Source organism: Eleutherodactylus coqui, chromosome 1, assembly GCF_035609145.1.
Source record: "Eleutherodactylus coqui strain aEleCoq1 chromosome 1, aEleCoq1.hap1, whole genome shotgun sequence".
Lineage (NCBI taxonomy): Eukaryota > Metazoa > Chordata > Amphibia > Anura > Eleutherodactylidae > Eleutherodactylus > Eleutherodactylus coqui.
Window position 1 is genome coordinate 504957710 of NC_089837.1, and position 21969 is coordinate 504979678.

At 45.1% G+C, this 21969-nt stretch overlaps 1 protein-coding gene across 1 annotated transcript in view; it reads left to right on the plus strand.

The window, feature by feature from the left end:
• Positions 1 to 11002: 11002 nt before the first annotated feature.
• LOC136614164 (leucine-rich colipase-like protein 1) overlaps positions 11003 to 21969 on the plus strand; it is a 212129-nt gene continuing 201162 nt past the window's right edge. Inside the window, exon 1 of the mRNA XM_066594103.1 lies at positions 11003 to 11124. Within this exon, the coding sequence (XP_066450200.1) occupies positions 11044 to 11124 (81 nt within the window). The 5' untranslated portion in view covers positions 11003 to 11043. The remainder of the gene's footprint in view (positions 11125 to 21969) is intronic.

Below are 21969 nucleotides of genomic sequence, written 5' to 3' on the forward strand. Positions count from 1 at the left end.
TAATAGAAAAGCCATACACAGAAATTACACTTCTAGTAGTCTCTGTACACCTGGAGTGGGTTGATCCTTAACATTAGTAACTGGGGGTAGGACATGTGTTTATCGGTTTAGCCTTGCACACTCCATGACTGTGCAGAGGTAAATAGGAAGTCAAACACTGAAGATGACCGGACTCTGGATTCACACACTCTGTTAAGAATAAGCCGCCCCTGCGCCTCCTAAAGTATGTGGGAAAACTGTAGTGGCCCAGTACATCATCCTGTCATCTCCATAATGTCATACATGTCATGTCTTATGTTGATGCACTGTGCAAGCCTGTCTTGTCATTCAGTTATGTGTATTGCACAGCTGCAGCAAATGTAGAGTTAAAGTCTGCAAAGTGTGATTGTAACAATTTCTATCCTGTCAAGTGGCATGAGTGAAGATATAAATGAGTGCCTGAGAGCAGGAAAGGGTCTTGTCCATGTCTCCTGGGTTTCTGCTAAAGAATGCCAGCTACACGGGTGTACCTTTATCCCTCGTGTAGTGAAAAATGGAAGAGGTAGAGAGTAGAGATAAGCGAGCACCAAAATGCTCGGGTGCTCGTTATTCGGGACGAAATTTTTGCGATGCTCGAGGCCTCGTTTCGAGTAACGAACCCCATTGAAGTCAATGGGCGACCCGAGCATTTTTGTATATCGCCGATGCTCGCTAAGGTTTCCATTTGTGAAAATCTGGGCAATTCAAGGAAGTGATGGGAACGACACAGCAACGGATAGGTCAGGCGAGGGGCTACATGTTGGGCTGCATCTCAAGTTCCCAGGTCCCACTATTAAGCCACAATAGCGGCAAGAGTGGGCCCCCCCTCTCCCAACAACTTTTACTTCTGAAAAGCCCTCATTAGCAATGCATACCTTAGCTAAGCACCACACTACCTCCAACAAAGCACAATCAGTGCCTGCATGACACTCCGCTGCCACTTCTCCTGGGTTACATGCTGCCCAACCCCCCCCCCCCCCCCCGCCCGCACGACCCAGTGTCCACAGCACACACCAAAGTGTCCCTGGGCAGCCTTCAGCTGCCCTCATGCCACACTGCCCTCATGTCTATTGATAAGTGCGTCTGCCATGAGGAGGAACCGCAGGCACACACTGCAGAGGGTTGGCACGGCTAGTCAGCGACCCTCTTTAAAAGGGGCGGGGCGATAGCCCACAATGCTGTACAGAAGCAATGAGAAATAGAATCCTGTGCCATCGCCATCAGGAGCTGCACACGTGGGCATAGCAATGGGGAACCTATGTGCCACACACTATTCATTCTGTCAAGGTGTCTGCATGCCCCAGTCAGACCGCGGTTTTTTATAAATAGTCACAGGCAGGTACAACTCCGCAATGGGAATTCTGTGTGCACCCACAGCATGGGTGGCTCCCTGGAACCCACCAGCTGTACATAAATGTATCCCATTGCAGTGCCCTGGACATCAGAGCTAATGTCAGATTAAATGCAGGTGGGTTTCGGCCCACACTGCATGCCCCAGTCAGACTGGGGTTCTTTAGAAGTGGACACATGCAGTTAAATCTCCGTGTGGACCGACAGCATGGGTGGCTCCCTGGAACCCACCGGCGGTACATAAATATATCCCATTGCAGTGCCCAGCACAGCTGAGGTAATGTCAGGTTTAATGCAGGTGGGCTAAAAATTACTAGGATTACACTGTAGGCGAGGGCCCAAAAAAATTGGTGTACCAACAGTACTAATGTACCTCAGAAAAATTGCCCATGCCCTACAAAGAGGGCAGGTGAAACCCATTAATCGCTTTGGTTAATGTGGCTTAATTTGTAACTAGGCCTGTAGGCAGCCCAGTTAAAATAAAAATTGTTTCAGGTGCAAGTTTCAACGCTTTAATGAGCATTGAAACGTATAAACACTGTTTGCAAGAGTTATATGACTGAGCCTTGTGGGCCTAAGAAAAATTGCCCGTTCGGCGTGATTACGTGAGGTTTCAGGAGGAGGAGCAGGAGGAGGAGGATGAATATAATACACAGATTGATGAAGCTAAAAGGTCCCCGTTTTTGATGGTGATAGAGAACGATGCTTCCATTCGCGGGTGCAGCCTACGTTTTGTTTAGGTATCGCTGCTGTCCGCTGGTGGAGAAGAGAAGTCTCGGGAAATCCAGGCTTTGTTCATCTTTATGAGTGTAAGCCTGTCGGTACTGTCGGTTGACAGTCGGGTACGCTTATCTGTGATGATTCCCCCAGCCGCACTAAACACCCTCTCTGACAAGACGCTAGCCGCAGGACAAGCAAGCACCTCCAGGGCATACAGCGCGAGTTCAGGCCACGTGTCCAGCTTCGACACCCAGTAGTTGTAGGGGGCAGGGGCGTCATGGAGGACGGTCGTGCGATCGGCTACGTACTCCCTCACCATCCTTTTACAATGCTCCCGCCGACTCAGTCTTGACTGGGGAGCGGTGACACAGTCTTGCTGGGGAGCCATAAAGCTAGCAAAGGCCTTGGAGAGTGTTCCCCTGCCTGCGCTGTAAATGCTGCCTGATCTCCGCGCCTCCCCTGCTACCTGGCCCTCGGGACTGCGCCTTCTGCCGCTAGCACTGTTGGATGGGAATGTTACCATCAGTTTGTCCGCCAGGGTCCTGTGGTATAGCATTACTCTCGAACCCCTTTCCTCTTCGGGTATGAGAGTGGAAAGGTTCTCCTTTTACCATGGGTCAAGCAGTGTGTACACCCAGTAATCCGTAGTGGCCAGAATGCGTGTAACGCGAGGGTCACGAGAAAGGCATCCTAACATGAAGTCAGCCATGTGTGCCAGGGTACCTGAACGCAACACATGGCTGTCCTCACTAGGAAGATTACTTTCAGGATCCTCCTCCTCCTCCTCCGCCTCCTCAGGCCATACACGCTGAAAGGATGACAGGCAAGCAGCATGGGTACCCTCAGCAGTGGGCCAAACTGTCTCTTCCCCCTCCTCCTCATGCTCCTCCTCCCCCTCCTCCTCCTCCTCCTAGTCAGAGGGTGCTCTGACTATCCAGCGACATACTGTCTTCACCCGCCTCCGTTTCCGAGCGCAAAGCGTCTGCCTTTATGCTTTGCAGGGAACTTCTCAAGAGGCATAGCAGAGGAATGGTGACGCTAATGATTGCAGCATCCCCGCTCACCATCTGGGTAGACTCCTCAAAGTTTCCAAGGACCTGGCAGCTGTCTGCCAACCAGGCCCACTCTTCTGTAAAGAATTGAGGAGGCTGACTCCCACTACGCCGCCCATGTTGGAGTTGGTATTCCACTACAGCTCTACGCTGCTCATAGAGTCTGGCCAACATGTGGAGCGTAGAGTTCCACCGTGTGGGCACGTCGCACAGCAGTCGGTGCACTGGCAGATTAAACCGATGTTGCCGGGTCCGCAGGGTGGCAGCGTCCAACTTGGACTTGCGGAAATGTGCGCTGTGCCGGCGCACCTTTCCGAGCAGGTCTGACAAGTGTGGGTAGCTTTTCAGAAAGCGCTGAACCACCAAATTAAAGTCATGGGCCAGGCATGGCACGTGCGTGAGGCTGCCGAGCTGCAGAGCCGCCACCAGGTTACGGTCGTTGTTACACACGACCATGCCCGGTTGGAGGCTCAGCGGCGAAAGCCAGCAGTCGGTCTGCTCTGTCAGACCCTGCAGCAGTTCGTGGGCCATGTAAATTCACCCAATCTGCCGTCAGGGAGATATAGTGGCCCTGCCCGCCTGTGCTTGTCCACGTGTCCGTTGTTAAGTGGACCTTGACAGTAACCAAGTTGGTGAGGGCGCGTACAATGTTGCGGGAGACGTGGTCGTGCAGGGCTGGGACGGCACATCGGGAAAAGTAGTGGCGACTGGGAACCGAGTAGCGCGGGGCCGCCGTCGCCATCATGCTTTTGAAAGCCTCCGTTTCCACAAGCCTATATGGCAGCATCTCCAGGCTGATCAATTTGGCTATGTGCACGTTTAACGCTTGAGCGTGCGGTTGCGTGGCGGCGTACTTGCGCTTGCGCTCAAACACTTGCGCTAGCGACGACTGGACGGTGCGCTGAGAGACATTGGTGGATGGGGCCGAGGACAGCGGAGGTGAGGGTGTGGGTGCAGGCCAGGAGACGGTAGTGCCTGGGGGGTTGGATATAAGTGGAATGTTGGGGCACAGGGGAAGAGGCAGTGGTGCAAACCGGAGGCGGTGAACGGCCTTCGTCCCACCTTGTGGGGTGCTTGGCCATCATATGCCTGCGCATGCTGGTGGTATTACGAGTAGAGCAGAAACAGAACGCTGTAATTAAATGTGCCGCTTATTGGCCTGTGGTTGGAGGCTGACTTCGCTTATGGAACGCACAGCAGAGCCAGGAAAGAATTTTGCGCAAGCCTGCTGTAACACTTAGCTGGCTGCGTATTAATTAGGACTACTACCCCCAGCACAGATGCAGTACACTAAGGATGGTCACAGGCAGCCCAAATAGAAAGTTTTTTCCCAAATTTTTTAGGAAAAGCCCACGGCCTATATAGACAGTATATCTCTTTCAGCTTTTTCACTGCCCCTGCCTCACCACTACTTGCCCCATACTATGTAAAATTACTGCAGACTGAGGACGCAATGCTCTGCATGGCCAATATACAAAAAAAAAAAGTGCAACACTACAAAAAGCAGCCTCAACAGTACTGCACACGGTCAGATGTGGTCCTAAGAAGGACCGTTGGGGTTCTTGAAGCCTAAAATCACTCCTAACACTCTCCCTATAGCAGCTCCAGCATCAGCAGCACTTTCCCTGAGCTATGTCAGAATGCATCTGTGGCGAGCTGCGGGAGGGGCCGATTTATATACTCGGGTGACACCTGATCTCGCCAGCCACTCACTGCAGGGGGGTGGTATAGGGTTGGAACATCACAGGAGGAAGTTGTAATGCCTTCCCTGTCTATTGGCCAGAAAAGCGCGCTAACGTCTCAGAGACGAAAGTGAAAGTAACTCGAACATCGCGTGGTGCTCGCCTCTAGTAACGAGCATCTCGAACACGCTAATACTCGAACGAGCATCAAGCTTGGACGAGTACGTTCGCTCATCTCTAGTAGAGAGGTTTCCCGGAGTGCTTGTGTTGGTAATGATGATGGAGTGAGGCGCCCCCCAAGAGAGAGAAAGTGAGCAACAAGTGAGTGCATTCTTCCAAAGCCTGGTGCAGAGGTGGTTGGGTAGGTAGGAGAACATTCATAATTATTTCAGACCCGTGCGTCCTGAAGTCTGGGACCGCCAGGTGGAGGTATTCTACTTTCATTGCTCATCCTCAAGCGTCCTGAAGTCTGGGTCTTGCTATGTGGAGGTGCGCGTCCTTTTTAGGTCAATGTGTGATTGTTCTCAGTGAGAGAAACCCAGTAATCTTGTAAATATGATACATTTCAATGGCTTACAAAAATGCATGATGTTACAACAAGTTTTCGGGGATATCTTGCCCCCTTCGTCAGGCTATTGAATGAAACTAGTTTGGATGACACATAACTATAACATACAGATGCAGAGGGGAGGAGAACAAATAGCTATTGATCTAAATAAATGTTCACACATAGAAATTTAAGACTGTTTTGCACTCAAAACTTAAAACATTAGACAAACAGAGCTGAGAAATAAATCGTAAATCAGTCCACTGAGCTCAGGACAGTTTTATGATGTGTCTTATCTCTCCTTCAACCTGCACACTGAAGGAGATGCAGCACCACCTATTGGATGGCAACATTATTACAAGTCAAGTTCTGAATTTTTTGAATTTTTAAAGAGAAAAGAAAAAAAAGTTAACAATTATTAGGTCACGCACACACGGCCTAAAGTCTGGGTCTCCCACTTTGAGATACTCTGGCTTATGTAATTCCTGCACTTTCCAACCCTGACATTTGTGCCTTGTCTATTGCTAAAGTTACCATTAAGTAAAGTTATTCCAGGACTTCATCGTTCCTGGTGACCTGAGGTATGATATCACTGTCTGTGGCTCCATTACTTCCCCGCCGATGTTCATGCCAGTAGGTACCAGAACTGTGGCGTCATCCGTGACAGCCCTTGCACCTTTTCCACAATCTATTGGGCATCCGTATGTCGGGGGTGCCCGAAAGAGGCCCAACGCTGCCCTGGCCAAGGGTACATGTGTCCCACTGGGAGGGAGCCTGGTAAGTGCCGCTGTAACAAGCCAGCATCTAACCCTCCCTTCTAAACATTTGCCCCATGTCCAGGGTCACCCTATGGGACACTGTACAGAGGATACAACTGACAAAACTTAACTTATCTCCTATTTTTCGGAGAGAATGGTGTCATCCCTATTGCCGCAGAGTGAGCAGATCCAGGAATTAAGAGACGAGATGCGTTTCCGCTGTCAGGGTTGTGGAATGTGTAAGGGGCACCGTGTAACCCAGCAATTAGTCTGATGGGGTGGGAAGTGGCGAGGTGCCATGTTCCTGAAGAGCTGCTGATACTGGCACAGAAAACACTGATTTTATGGGAAGTAATGAAAGAAAACCAGTAATTTGTCATTATCGGAGTTTCTGCCACTAGTTTTTGCAGCTCTCCAATCCGGCACCATAAGTCTGGTGACAGATTCCTTTTACATATATTGTGTGTGATGTAATTTATTATACTAGAGGTAAGTAGTAACATTAATGGTACTGTGAGTGGTGCCATTTATACTGGAGGTAAGTGGTGACATAAATTGTACCATATGTGGAACCATTTATTATACAGAAGATAGGTGGTGGTATTAAATGTACTGTAAATGATACCATTTATTGTACTGCAGGTAAGTGGTGACATTAATTGTACCGTGAGTGGCTAAATTTATTATACTTGAGGTAAGTGGAGACATTAATGGTACTGTGAGTGGTGCAATTTATACTGGAGGTAAGCGGTGACATGAATTGTACTGTGAGTGGCTCCATTTATTATACTGGATGTAAATGGTGACATTAAATATACTGTATGTGGCGCCTTTTATTGTACTGCAGGTAAGTGGTGACTTTAATTGTATCACGAGTGGTGCTATTTTTTATACTGGAGGTAAGTGGCCATCTGTGATGACTGACAGACCCCTTGTGTGCAGGGAGGTAAAGGAATGATTTAGGTCTGTATGTAACGTGATTTCTTTTTTTTTAGGTTACCTTAGATAGCCCGGCATTCGCTGACATTCCAGGATGTTTGCACATCTACTTGAATCTTCTCCTCTATCTGTTTGCACAATAAATATTTACAGTAGTAAAAATATTATTAGAAACCTTAAGGACGCCTCATCCAGAATGTAACGTCAGAATCAAGACCTTTTACTTCTGTAACCTTTCATGACCGAGGTATTTTTTTTCTCTGTTAGTGTGCTCCTCGCCTTTGTTCAGCCTTAAGGCCTCATGTCCATGAGGAATATACAGCCCGAGCAGATATTTAATGCAGATTTCTGAAGCAGATGCACTGTGGATAATCTTTAAATTTTATGCTGCGAATTTCGAACTGTAGTGAGTAGTCACCCTAAAAATGACAGGTCATTACCAGTTTGTTTGGTAAAGTTCGTGTATATATGTAACTAGCTGATATACCCGGCTTCGCCCGAGTTAATTTGGTACTGGTGTTTATCTGGTGTTCACACGGAAAATCTTATGAAGTCGTCGTTACTTTAGAGATACCAAGGAAAAAAATATGTTCACCATTTTGCATGGTTCTTTGTGTTACCCAGGAAACACCACGTGGAGGCAACCATGTGACATTTCCTTTACATAAAATGACATCAGGAAGTGAGAGAATTAGATTCCGTACATGAAATTTGGATATTAATTCTTTTGCACTTAGAATTAAATTATCGAGTTGGGTCCCATTAGCTTTTCCTATTTATGACATAATCTATGCTCGTGCCAAATTTCATCTTTCTATGACATCGGGAAGTGAATTAGATTACGTGCGTAAAATTTGTACGCTAATTCTTTTGCGCAAAAATTGAATAATCGAGTTGGGACCCAATAGCTTTTCCTATTTTGGACATAATCGATGCTCATGCCAAATTTCATGTTTCTACTACATCGGGAAGTTGGAGAATTAGTGGCCAGTCAGTCAGCCAGTGAGGGCTTTCGTCTTTACACACACACACACACACACACACACACACACACACACACATATATATATATATATATATATATATATATATATATATATAAATACATATGCCAACATTGTCTATCACTACCGCGCCATCCTGAACCTGTGTCACACATGACGCTTGCTTCACTCTCCTTTCCCATCTTTTCCACTCCTGCCTTTGGCTTATTCTTTACCACACTTAGGGCTCATGTCCACGACTGTGTTCTCACCACATATTAGGCATGTGGTGCAGGCATGAAACTTGGTGAATGGAGGAAATGAATGTGAATGGACTTACATTGATCCATGCACCCTGGCAGTGGACACTGCTTATCAATACACAAGAGAAATAAATGGCAGTGTGAGCCCTATACACTTGTATAGGCTGTGTATGATATGTTCTCCATACTCAATAAATGGACAGTCTTCTCATACACATCCAGGTCTGAAACAGCAAGGTATTAAATAAAAAAAAAAGAATCACAATGCTCATGTCCGTGTGATACCTGTGCATGTGATATGTGGGCATGCGTAATGCCATATGCAGCCGTACGGGGTCGCTGCCAGTTCTCTGCTGGCAAAGCATATATTTGTCAAGTGGGCAAAATGCTGTGCGGAGACCCGCAGTACATTACACATACACCCGTGGGCATGAGCCCTTACTTTGCTGCTTGCTCGGACCTGCTGCCTGATTTTACAGTTATGCAAGATTTCCACCTGCTGTGTCCTCGGCTCTGTCTTATGACTATCCATGACCGGAGGTGAAAGTTTAACTTTTCTTTACTTATGCCATTGGATAGCGACTATCACGTGACCATGAAACGTGTACTGCGGCCCCAGGTCAAATCTTCAGGCTCTTGACTACGTTTGGTAGCCAGAAGCAGGGTAATCCGTGGCTTTTGTGTATGCGGCCGCCATTTTGGTGACATGCGCAGAAGCTGGGGTAAGGTCTGCGAATAAATCCAGGGGCCTTAGGTACGTAATTTCATCCCCCCTCACAGATTTTTTTCCTTTTTTTTTTTTACTTTACATGATCATTGTTATCCATTGTGACCAGGAACCGCCTGCAGCATATGTTAGCTGGGAATAGAGAGATTTAAAAAAATTTCCTGGGGCGCGAGCCCTTCTGTGCAGAAGGCGATGCAAGGGCCTGGAAGGACCATATCGCCGCGGGACATCACTGAGGGTAGAGGTGAGTATTTTTACCTCCCCTCATGGATCTAATCCATGAGGGAAGATGTATTTTTAAACTTTATTTTACTTTTTATAACTTTTCCGGCAGCGCCGGCTCCATTGAAATGGAGAACATCTCGTTATTTTGGCACAGGGGTGGCAGGGGATTCTTTAATGCAGTGAATGCTCGAGCTTCATTGGTGGCGTTAAAGGATGAAAACCAGAGAACAGCGGGTGCTGCCCCTCAATTTTATCCAAGGCTAAATTGGTTTTGTAGCCCAGCAGACCCACATCCAGTGTCTGAGCTGAGTTAATCTGGAATTCACATCAGCATTTGGTGGCTCCTCTGGTAACACCTTAATATATGTAAATGGGAGCAGGGATGAGAAGGAAGGAATTATATTTTCGTTTGAGTGCCGCCCAATAGCTAATGATCGGCACCTAACTGAGAGGATTATCCAGAGAGATTATCTAGGAAGACATGGATTATTTTGAACTGCCGACTGCCATTTGGTTAAAGCAACTGTCCAGTTTCAGGACAAAATTTTGTCCAGGGCCCAAAGGGCGGAGGGGTATCTTACCCGTACTTTATCTTCTCTCCCTGAGAAACTGACCAGATTATTTAGGCTTGTAAGTAATAGGTATATGGGATTCTTATGTAAGTTTACATTTCCTGCCCTACTGACAGCACATGTGATCTCCAAAAAGATCTCCCTTGACCCCTTCCAATCCACTGTCTGACCTCTGAAGACATTATGATTTAAGGCTATACAGCTCCGATGTTGGAAGACATCCATCAGGGTTCTCTTACTGTATATTGCCCGCCTCTCTGCTGTTAGAGCCTATCCAATGTGTTACCTCATGCAGTACTGGCTTTAGCCAGCATATGACGCCGTTGTATAACGGCAGAAAAAGAGTAAGCCCCCTAGAAAAACCAGGATACAAATTGGGTCGGAAAGGGTTAAAAATAAGCCTTTCCCTGATTATTTGGGTTTTTTGAAAGGCTTGAAATATAAGTCCTACCCTGGAAATAAAAGCCCTAGCTGCATTACATAGAAAAAGGGAATACTTACCTAGCTGGCTAAGTCCAGGTCCGCCTGCTGCTGTCCGGAGCTCCGCCATGTGTCCTGCAGTCCTTGTTCACCCACAGATCACTTCCTGGTTACAGGATTCATAAATCCCACCTCCAAGAAGTGATGGCTCTGAATGGCTGAGCAGCGCTCGAGAACCAATCAATGCAGCGCTATCCAGTGCTGCTTTGATTGGCTAAGCATCGGTCGAAGAACTAATTACGACTATCGTGCTGTGGAAGCGGGATTTTTAAATTGGCCAATCAATGCCGCTGCTCAGCACATCAGAGCTCCGGAGAGCAGCGGGAGGGACCTGGACCAAGCATGCTAGGTAAGTATGATAAGACATCCCCTGAAAATAAGACCTAGTGCCTCTTTTGGGGTAAAATAACATAAGACCGGATTTTATTTTCAGGGAAACACTGTATAAGTACACGTGACCATTAAGCTTCACGTTTTTCTGTTTGCCCAGTATGTACATAGCCAAGAAATCTATAGACTTTAGTAAATGGATGAGGAGGCTGGATGCAGCATGTGACAGTAAGCTCTGGGGCGTTTACCTTCTTCCTCATCATATATCTTTGCGACGTGTGACTGAGGGAACTATATATGTCCCATCTACACCCAGCATTCTTCAGTCTCCCTGTCTGCTTGCTGGCTCGCTGGGTAAACGCTCCAATCTTCTGCTGCAGCTTCCATACCTGCAGATATGGCACAGCATAGCATTATGTCCATCTTGCTGTTTGTGTGCCTATCGCTCTGCTTTGAGGTCGCACAGTCTCAATTTCGGGTAAAGTGAATTCTTTATATCAGATTATGTATTTTCTATGTTGTGTATTTGCATTTATGTAGATATTTCAGGCTTCTATATGCAGCTTCTCTCTGTTAACAATAGGGGATATTTCTTGCAAAAACTAAAAAAGCTATTTTTCATTGCTCTAATTTACCAGCTATAAACCATCCTGAGCAGATTACCATTTCTGCATGGAGCAGATCCCTCCACTTGTAGCTGCAGGACATTACATTTGCTAATATGGTTTCAGGCAATGCTATGCGGTCTCTGGTGGAAACGTCCACTTACTGCAAGCCGTCTGCTGGTAACACTATATTATATGCTTCATCCTGTCATCCTATTCATGTGTGTAATAGTGTCCCAGTGGGAGAATTGCTGCGTGACAAGCAAAATTGTTCCTCTGATTTGGCCCACCAGATGGAGGAACAATAAGTTATGGAGAGATTACAGCATCACAATTACCCACAATGGATGTTTTGGGGCCCAAAAATTCCTTCTGAAAAAAATTATACTGGCTTGTTGAGAGTTAAACCACATCCATGGGGGGCATGATGATCTATTCACCCCCATATAGTGTAGAATATCCCTCTATCTGTCAGATTATGCAGAAATATCTTCCTTTATTGCGTGCTGACGGGGATTTTGCCAGAATTCTTGATTCAGGCTGTATATTTGTAGCTATAAAGCCCACAGCGTGCGACATTAATTATCCCCCCAGTATGACAATTGACCATCGCATTGATCCGTCCTCCTGGCTTCACTTTTCAGGCTGTGTGAAATGTGGCCAGAACAGATGGATTTGTTGCTCCATTGTTCACACTACAAAACACTTTGTGTCACGATGAAACCTTTCAGCATAAGTCAATATATAAACTGTAATCCGACTTCTGTGGTTTATCTCATCACGTCTGTCCTGCCAAGTGCAACATGTGCAAAACCAAAAACTAGGATAAGGAGACACAGATCTGATAGTGAACATGCTGGAAGGAAGAATGTATCGGCCGTTTCATCACATTTCTTTTTGGTTCATAAAGGAGATTTTTCCTCTCTACAAGTCTGCGGTATTGAAAGAGTTAACCGCCCATTATGGGGTGGAGATCATCTCCGCAATCGTCTTGTTAGAGAGGCATTTGGATGCATATTTTGCAAACCTCTGAGCCGCCAATAGGACTTATCATTGCATTATTAGTTATTCTTGTTCCAAGCACCCCATTGGCTGTCTATTGTGATATATGCATTACTCACATGTGCCTTGATGTCTATGATTAAAGGCAACATGTCGTTATACGTCCCGCTTTATACGTTACTGTATGCGATTCCCGGTCACATGATCAACGTTATTCATCATGTAAAAGTAGAAAAAAATGTAAATGCAAAAAAAAAGTTTGTTTCATCTCTCGTCACGGATCATATCCATGAGGGGAGATGAAATTCCCCACTTTATTTATCCCCATATTTATCCGCGGACCATAACTTGGCATGCACAAAAGCCATGGATTGTCGGAGTAATTTAAAATCTCCCTGCTCCTGGTTACCAAACGTAGCCGATAGCCTAGAGATTTCATGCGGGGCCACATTATGCAGTACGGGGCCCTTGGTCACGTGATCGCCGCTATCCAATGGATAACAGTGATCACGTAAAAGTAAAAAAAGCTAAAGTTTCATCTCCCGTCACAGATCCGAATCTTGAAGGGAGTGAAATTACTTACCTCAGGCCTCTGGTGATGTCCCTCGATGGGATCCTTATCAACAGACCTTTCCCCAGCTTCGACTGACGCAAGCGCAGAAGCTGGGGAGGGCTCGGAAAATTTAACATGTCCCTGCTCCTGGCTACAAAAGGTAGCCGATAGCCTGGGGCAGTGACCAAGGACCGCTGTGAGTGGTCTCTGGTCACATGATCACAGTTATCCAATAGATAATGGTAATCACGTAAAAGTTAAAAAATTGTTGAAGTGTAATGCTTGTTTTAGTTTAGGCCCCATTGTGCATATGGACATAAGATTAGGGCCACAATGGGTAGGTCTCTGTACACAGGACAAACAGGGGTATTTATTTTGGGATGAAAGTCTTCATTCATACATGTCCTGTACAAAAAAAAAACATTTTTAAAATGACTCAATTGCCAAAAAAATGAAAATAGTATTTTTTTCTTTCTGCTTTGCTGGGATTAATTGAAAAACTGGTGTCAAAACACACAGTACGCCCCTAGATAAAATGGGGTCATTGGTGGGGATTCTCTATCATTTTGGCCACTCAAGTGCTCCATAGATGGGCTAGGGGGCCTAAAACACCTTCAAGCAAAAGTTCTATTCTGACAGCCACCGGCAGCTCATTTCAGTTTGGGCCCCGTTGTGTATACATACATAAGTTTAGGGCCACAATGGGTATGTTTCTGAACACAGGACAAACGGGGGTATCTATTTTGGGGTGCAAATCCTCATCTTCATGTGCACTATAGAAAAAAAAAAACTGTCTCTAACCCCTTAATGACGTGGCCCCATTTTTTTTTCATTCTTGGCTTGGTGTAAGAAAACAAAGTGTTCCTCAAAATGTTAATAATCAATGTTAAATTTGTATGTCTCCTAAATGGCTAAAAAAACCTGAAGTTTTTCCAATGTGCATCCAGAAGAAAGTAAACAGATGGAAATATTTGAGATATTGCAGTTGAAAATGTGAAAAATTAAAAAAAAACTTTTAATTTTTCCCAATTTTGGTGCTTTAAATAAACATACACAATTTCTATCAGTCTATTTTTACCACCTAAATGAAGTATAATATGTGGTGAAAAAACAATGTCAGAATCACTTGGATATGCAACAGTTCTACAGAGTTAATCTATGTTAAGGTTACACGTCAGATTTCCACAATTTGGCCTGATCACTAAGGGGTTAATTACCAGTTTGTTTGGTAAAGTTCATATATATATCTTATAAAACATATGCCAACATTGTCTATCACTACCGCGCCATCCTGAACCTGTGTCACACATGACGCTTGCTTCACTCTCCTTTCCCATCTTTTCCACTCCTGCCTTTGGCTTATTCTTTACCACACTTGGGGCTCATGTCCACGACCGTGTTCTCACCACATATTAGGCATGTGATGCAGGCAAGAAACTTGGTGAATGGAGGAAATGAATGTGAATGGACTTACATTGATCCATGCACCCCGGCGGTGAACACTGCGTATCAATACGCAAGAGAAATAAATGGCAGTGTGAGCCCTATCCACTTGTATAGGCTGTGTATGATATGTTCTCCATACTCAATAAATGGACGGTCTTCTCATACACATCCAGGTCTGAAACAGAGCGGGGAATTGCTAAGAAAAAACCAAAAGAATCACGCTGCACATGTCCGTGCGATACCTGTGCATGTGATATGTGGGCATGCAAAGTGCCATACTCAGCCGTATGCAGTCACTGCTGGCTCTCTGCTGGCAGAGCATATGTCTGCGAAGTGGGTAAAATGCTGTGCGGAGACCCGCAGTACATTACACATACGCCCGTGGGCATGAGCCCTTACTTTGCTGCTTGCTCTGACCCTCTGCCTGATTTCACTGTTATGCAGGATTTACACCTGCTTTGTCCTCGGCTCTGTCATATGACCACGTCTCGGTCAACTCCTCCAGTAACACGCTATGGTAACCCTGACCAGTTAGTGTCAGCTGCATCCTACAGAGACTACTTCCAGGGTAACAGATTAAGGTTCCATGCAGTGAAGGCTCAATTTTGGTTGGTGGAGTGCAACATGTGAAAACTAAAAACTGGGATAAGCAGACAGATCTGATAGTGAACACGCTGGAAGAACGAATGTATCGGCCATTTCATCACATTTCTTTTTAGTTCATAAAGGATATTTTTTCTGTCTACAAGTCTGCGGTATTGAAAGAGTTAACCGCCCATTATGGGGTGGAGATCATCTCCGCAAGCTTCTTGTTAGAGAGGCATTTTGGATGCATATTTTGCAAACCTATGAACCGCCAGTGGGACTTTCTGTTGCATTATTAGTTATTTTTACTTTGTTTCCTTGTAATTATATGTGGCCCCTGGGGTCATGTGTTCTCGTTCTAAGCACCCCATTGGCTATCTATTGTGATATATGCGTTACTCACATGTGCTTTGGTGTCTATGATTAAGGGCAACATGTTTGCCTGAAACATATACGACGGCACATGTCCTTTGTTCCTCCGTGTCTGTCTGTCTGGATCATCTAATAATGACTGAAAGCTTTTAACCCAACGCTGGACTTTCTCTGTTTTCCTGAGCAACATTTCTAAATGGACCAAATCCCTCCACTTGTAGCTCAGATCATTTGCTAATATGGGGCCACTAGGAAACATGTTATGATGGTAAAAAGTAGTACACTGAAGGGTCCTGGGTGAGGGGTAAATAATATCACAGGGGGCAAAAGAAAGCTTCAGGTGGGGGGCTGAGTCTGGAGTCACCCAGATTCTGGAGTGAGAGTGCAACAAACATTGTCTTTTTTAAGAACTTGCAATTCTTAAATCTGTTTAACCCCTCCCCGCTCCAGGATGTATATTTACGTGCTGGAGCGTCGGGGTATGTATGAAGACAGGTCGCGGGGTGACCTGTCTTCATACAGCGCAAGCGTCAGCTGTTTCTTACAACTGACACCCACGGGCAATAGCTGCGATCGTCCGTTCTGCCAATCGCGGCTATTAACCCTTTAAAGGAGTTAAGATTTTTTTAAAGGCAGGAAAAAACGAAAATGGAAAAAAAAACGGGGCCGCATCATTAAGGGGTTAAAAATTACACTCAAACCCTGCCCCCTTTTCTTTTCTAGACATTTTTGAAAAGTGGAATGTGATTGTTCCCAGCAAGAGAAACCACGTAATCTTGTAGATATGATACCTTATAATGGCTAATAATAATACATGATGTAATAGCGAGCTTGGTAACCTCTCGGGCTCTTCGTCAGGCTAAAATGGAATAGATCCGAGGAGGCATGAATATTTATACACACTTATAGCATACATACTTAAGGCGCATTCAGACGACCGTATATCGGCTGGGTTTTCACACCCAGCCGATATATGGCGTCTCTCTCTGCAGGGGGAGGAGGATGGAAGAGCCGGGAGCAGTGCTCTGAGCTCCCGCCCCCTCTCCTCCCCTCTGCACTATTTGCAATGAGAGGAGGCGGAACGGGGGCGGGGCTAAGTCCCAGGAATCAATAATTCTGTAGCACAGTGTGTAAATGCAGAGACCCTGTTTATCTATGTATGTGCACCTCTCTTCTGTAGTAGTGTATTTCTAACTAATGTCTAATCATCTGTGGGACACATTTATTAACCATTTACATGAAAAATAAGAGCCATTTGTGCCTTGCCGGACAGTTGTAAAAAGTGAGTGTGGCTTGCTGATATTTATTACTTGCTACTTTAACCCATTAAGGACCAGGCACTGTAAATGTATGGCACCAGGTCCTGGGCTCAAAGCCTAGCCGTATGTAAAATTACGGCGAGGCTTTAAAGGGGTTGTCCGCCGCCGAAACTGATTTTTTTTCCCCCATGAATGCCCTGTTGAGGAGAAGCATCACACACTACAGCTTTACCCATAAAAAATGATATTTTGCTCACCTTTTTATTCCTTTTCTTCCCTTTATAAAGCTGGCCTGAAGAATTTTTCAAAGATGGCGCCGCTGGGTAGTTTCCATGATGCACTGCTGCCTCTCTCTCCTCAGTGCGCGCTCCTGATGACACTGGTCACATGACTGGAGGATCGGCGTCATAATGGAGACGCAGGCTTCACAGCTTTGAATGGAGCCGGCAGCCGGCCGTCCCCATTCAGCTGTAGCAGGAGATTCCTTCATCTCCCCGGCATGTCCCTTCATCACTGGACACTGGGACAGCAGTGAGGATTATCCATGAGGATTACTTCTACAAGGATTCATGCCCATGCCACCACCCTGTCCCTATCACCTGCATTATTCCTTCTTACAGTTAGGGGATTGTAGTGTGTTGGGATGTATTTTCCTTGTCCTGGATGTCACCTAAGATTAATTTGGGTAACTGTTCAGGGAGTGTGCCTTGTTGGATGTTGTGGAATACTTTCCTCTCTGCCCATACATACATATCTATATGGCTTGTGGAACACAATACAACAGGAGCTTAACACCTAAAAAGACTGCAAACAATATCAGCAATATTTGGAGGATAATTTGTATTACACCCATAACTCATCATTCTATCAACTTGCACCAATTTCCTGGATTAAACATGGAAAAAGTGTCACTCCACCATGAAGCTTGCTTCTGCTCCTGTTTCTTCAACCACTTGTCTCTCATTTCATTAACAACATGTAAACTGGGTCATACCTGCATATTATCCTCCGGATCTATATAATGACTATAGTTGGCCCTATTATTTAACACATTCCACCCTGAGCAGCTATAAAGTAATCTAGCAGTATTGTGTATTGGTTAGTAACAACAATCAATCAAGCTTGGATTACATTAATTTGATTATTCAGCCCAATACTGTGAAAATGTGATAATCTAGACAGTCTGTAGCTTTCACTAACTAATCCCCCATTCATAGTATGAGTGGGAAAACCATCCTGTTAACCATGCCCATAGACATGACCCGGGTATAACGGACTCGTTCCTTTACTTGCTGTAGCTTGAATTAATGACAATACATCTTTCTTTGGATAATTTTGGCCGCAGCCGCGAATTTTTTTACAAAACAAAAATATTTATTAACTCAATACTAATAATCATAAACCTTAATTAATTTCCCCCTCCAATACGAGGGGACGTCCTTGGAGCCCCGACATCTGTCACCTTCCCTTTCCAACCCCCAAAAGATACACAGATTAGAAATATATAAAAAAAATCTTTATTTACCAGTCATTTAGTAATATTTCTATTTAAAATTTCACAAGAGAGAAAGAAGTTTCACAAGAGAGTGCAGCCCTCACACAAAAACAGTACATCATCAGTCAGATCTGCATTAGAATAATGGTTGATGTCCCATATGCATGTTACAATGTATAACCAGCATCATATCACAATACATTAATAGCAGTCACATGTTACCATGCAAAATAAAGGAACATACTTAGGGCTTATTTAGACGACCGTATATCGGCTCGGTTTTCACGCCGAGCCGATATACGGTGTCCTTGTATGTAGGGGGAGGAGGATGGAAGAGCCAGGAGCAGGAACTGAGCTCCCTCCCCTTCCCCAACCCTCACCACTATTTGCAATGGGAGGGGCGGAGCTAAGCGCCGGGCAATATGACATAATGGCTAGAGATGAGCGAACACCAAAATGTTCGGGTGTTCGTTATTCGGAACGAACTTCCCGTGATGCTCGAGGGTTCGTTTCGAACAACGAACCCCATTGAAGTCAATGGGCGACCAGAACATTTTTGTATTTCGCCGATGCTCGCTAAGGTTTTCATGTGTGAAAATCTGGGCAATTCAGGAAAGTGATGGGAATGACACAGTGACGGATAGGGCAGGCGAGGGGCTACATGGTGGGCTGCATCTCAAGTTCACAGGTCCCACTATTAAGCCACAATAGCGGCAAGAGTGCCCCCCCCCCACTGTCAGCATAAAGATCGTCGTCCTCTGGCACAGCTGTAACAGCTGTAGCAGAGAAGAACGATGTTTGCCCATTGAATTCAATGGAGCGGCAATACAGCATGTTCCACTGAAAGCAATGGGCTGCCGGCGATCGCAGGATGAATGGTCGGAAAGGGGTTAAATATATAACCCCTTTCCTGCAATTCATCCAGAAATGTGTTACACTAAAAATATATACCGGCGTATAAGGCGACGGGGCGTATAAGACGACCCCCCAACTGTCACCTTATACGCCGGTAATACAGTGGAGAAAAGAATAAAAATCATTACTTACGTTTTTAGATGATCTGCGGCGCTCCTGCAGGCTGTCACTCCCTCCTAATCCACGGCAGACAAGCTTTCTCTATGAAAGGCTTTAAATCCCTGCCTCCAGAAAGACACGTGCCTTCAGCCAATCACAGCCAATGACAATGATGTCATTGAATGGCTGTGATTGGCTGTGTTTCTGGAGGCGGGGATTTCAAGCCTTGAAATCCCCGCCTCCAGAAACACAGCCAATCACAGCCATTCAATGACATCATTGTCATTGGCTGTGATTGGCTGAAGGCACGTGTGCTTCTGGAGGCAGGGATTTAAAGTCTTTCGTGGAGAAAGCAATACTCTGCCGTGGACCAGGAGGGAGTGACAGCCTGCAGGAGCGCCGCAGATCATCTAAAAACGTAAGTAATGATTTTTATTCTTTTCTCCACTGTATTACCGGCGTATAAGGTGACAGTTGGGGGGTCGTCTTATACGCCCCGTCGCCTTATACGCCGGTATATATTTTTAGTGTAACACATTTCTGGATGAATTGCAGGAAAGGGGTTATATATTTAACCCCTTTCCGACCATTCATCCTGCGATCGCCGGCAGCCCATTGCATTCAGTGGAACATGCTGTATTGCCGCTCCATTGAATTCAATGGGCAAACATCGTTCTTCTCTGCTACAGCTGTTACAGCTGTTACAGCTGTGCCAGAGAAGAAGGATTTGTCTTCTATATGTTCTCAATGGGGTCAGCGCTGCTGCCGCTGGCCCCATTGAGCGCATATAGAATGCATCCATAGCGAGCCGCGGGAGGGGCAGATTTCAATACTCGGGTGACACCTTATCTCCCCAGCCACTCACAGCAGGGGGGTGGTATAGGGCTTAAACGTTGCAGGGGGAAGTTGTAATGCCTTCCCTGTCTTTATATTGGCCAAAAAAAAGCGCTAACGTCTCAGGGAAGAAAGTTAAATTAACCAGAACACCGCATGGTGTTCGTTACGAATAACGAACATCCCGAACACCCTAATATTCGCACGAATATCAAGCTCGGACGAACGCGTTCGCTCATCTCTAATAATGGCCAAAAAAACGAAAATTTAATTTTTTCCTTCTACTTTGCCTCGATTCATTTAAAAATGGGGGAGTCAAAATACGCAGTACACCCCTAGATGAATGCGTTAAGGGGTCTAGTTTTTAAAATGTGTCATTTGTGTGGGTTCTCTATAGTTTTGGCCGCTCATTGGCTCTACAAGTGGGCAATGGGGCCTAAAACACCTTCAAGCAAAATGTCTGTTTTGAAAACCACCCGCTGCTCTTTTCGGTTAGGGCCCCGTTGTGCATACGGACAGAAGATTAGGCCCACAATGGGTATGTTTCTGAACACGGAACAGGGGTATCCATTTTTGGGTGAAAGCCTCCATTCATATGTCTGCTGTCCAAAAAAAACTGTTTTTAAAATCACATAATTGATAAAAAAAACAAAACTCGTAATTTTTTACTTCGGCTTTGCTTTGATTCATTCAAAAACTGTTTGGTCAAAATATGCAGTACACCCCTAGATTAATGCGCAAAGAGGTCTAATTTCCAAAAGGAGGTCATTTGTGGGGGTCCTCCGCGTTTTGGCCGCTCAAGGGGTCTACAAGTGAGCAATGGGGCCTAAAACGCCTTCAAGCAAAATTTCTGATCTGAAAGCCACCGGCTGCGCCTTTCGGTTTTGGCCCAGTTGTGCATACAGACAGAAGTTTAGGGCCACAATGGGTATGTTTCTGAACACAGGACAAACGGGGGTATGCTTTTTGAGGTGTAGATCCTCATTTTTATGTGCACTAAAGAAAAAAATCCTGTATTAAAAATTACATATTTGCAAAAATATCAAATTTTATTTTTTCTACTCTAAATTGCATTAATTCCTGAAAAGAAACTGTGGGATCAAAATACTCCTGACCCCCCTCATTGAATACAATAAGGGGTGTAGTTTTTAAAATGACATCATTTGTGGGGGTATCTATCATTCTGACACCCATGAGCCATTGCAATCTTGGCTTGGTGCCGGAAAATAAAGTGTTCCTCAAAATGTTGATAATTAATGTTAAATTTGTACGACTCCTAAATGGTTAAAAAAACTAAAGTTTTTCCAATGTGCGTCCAGAATAAAGTAAACAGATGGAAATATATATCTTATCAAAAATTTCTATGCTATGTTTGCACATATTTGAGATATTGCAGTTGGAAATGTGAAAAAATGATGATTTTTTCAAAACTTTCCCAATTTTAGCGCTTTTAATGAATAAACACAAATACTATCTGTCTATTTTTTCCGTCTAAATGAAGTACAACATGTGGCGAAAAAACATTGTCAGAATCACTTAGATACGCAAAACCTTTACGGTGTTTTTCCATGTAAAAGTGACACGTCAGATTTCCAAAATTTGGCCTGGTCATTAAGGCGCAAACAGGCTTGGTCACTAAGGGGTTAACCTGATCTTCCGTCCCTCCACTCTTTGTGCGGCATAATTTCCAACCAAATAACAACCAACCCTGGAAATGATGTCATTAAACATAGCATATCATACCGGATATCTCTCAATGGCTCGCAAAAAGGCCCCTTCCCTAAATCGTTCCCACCTGCATGCAGCACCAGATTATTTGTTGCCCTGTCCAAATCCACAAAATTATAAAACTCATGCAAAACCGTCCACCATAACATTCCTCGTATTCCTATCCATCGTAACACCGCTGATACTTCTTAAAAACCCAACTGCCTTCCTTTTGATCATACTTTTGCTCTCTCCCCACCCCAATACACATACGAATGCCCCAGAATCTCTACTAGGGCCTGTCGCTGATCTGAAAGGGAAAACAAAGGCAATCATAGCAATATAAAAAATTCCTCCACCCCTAAATGAACCTTACTCATTAAATTCCCAGACCACTTCATAACCCCCGTGGTCTAATATAAGATTTAAACCTTCCTGACTGCCATCTTTC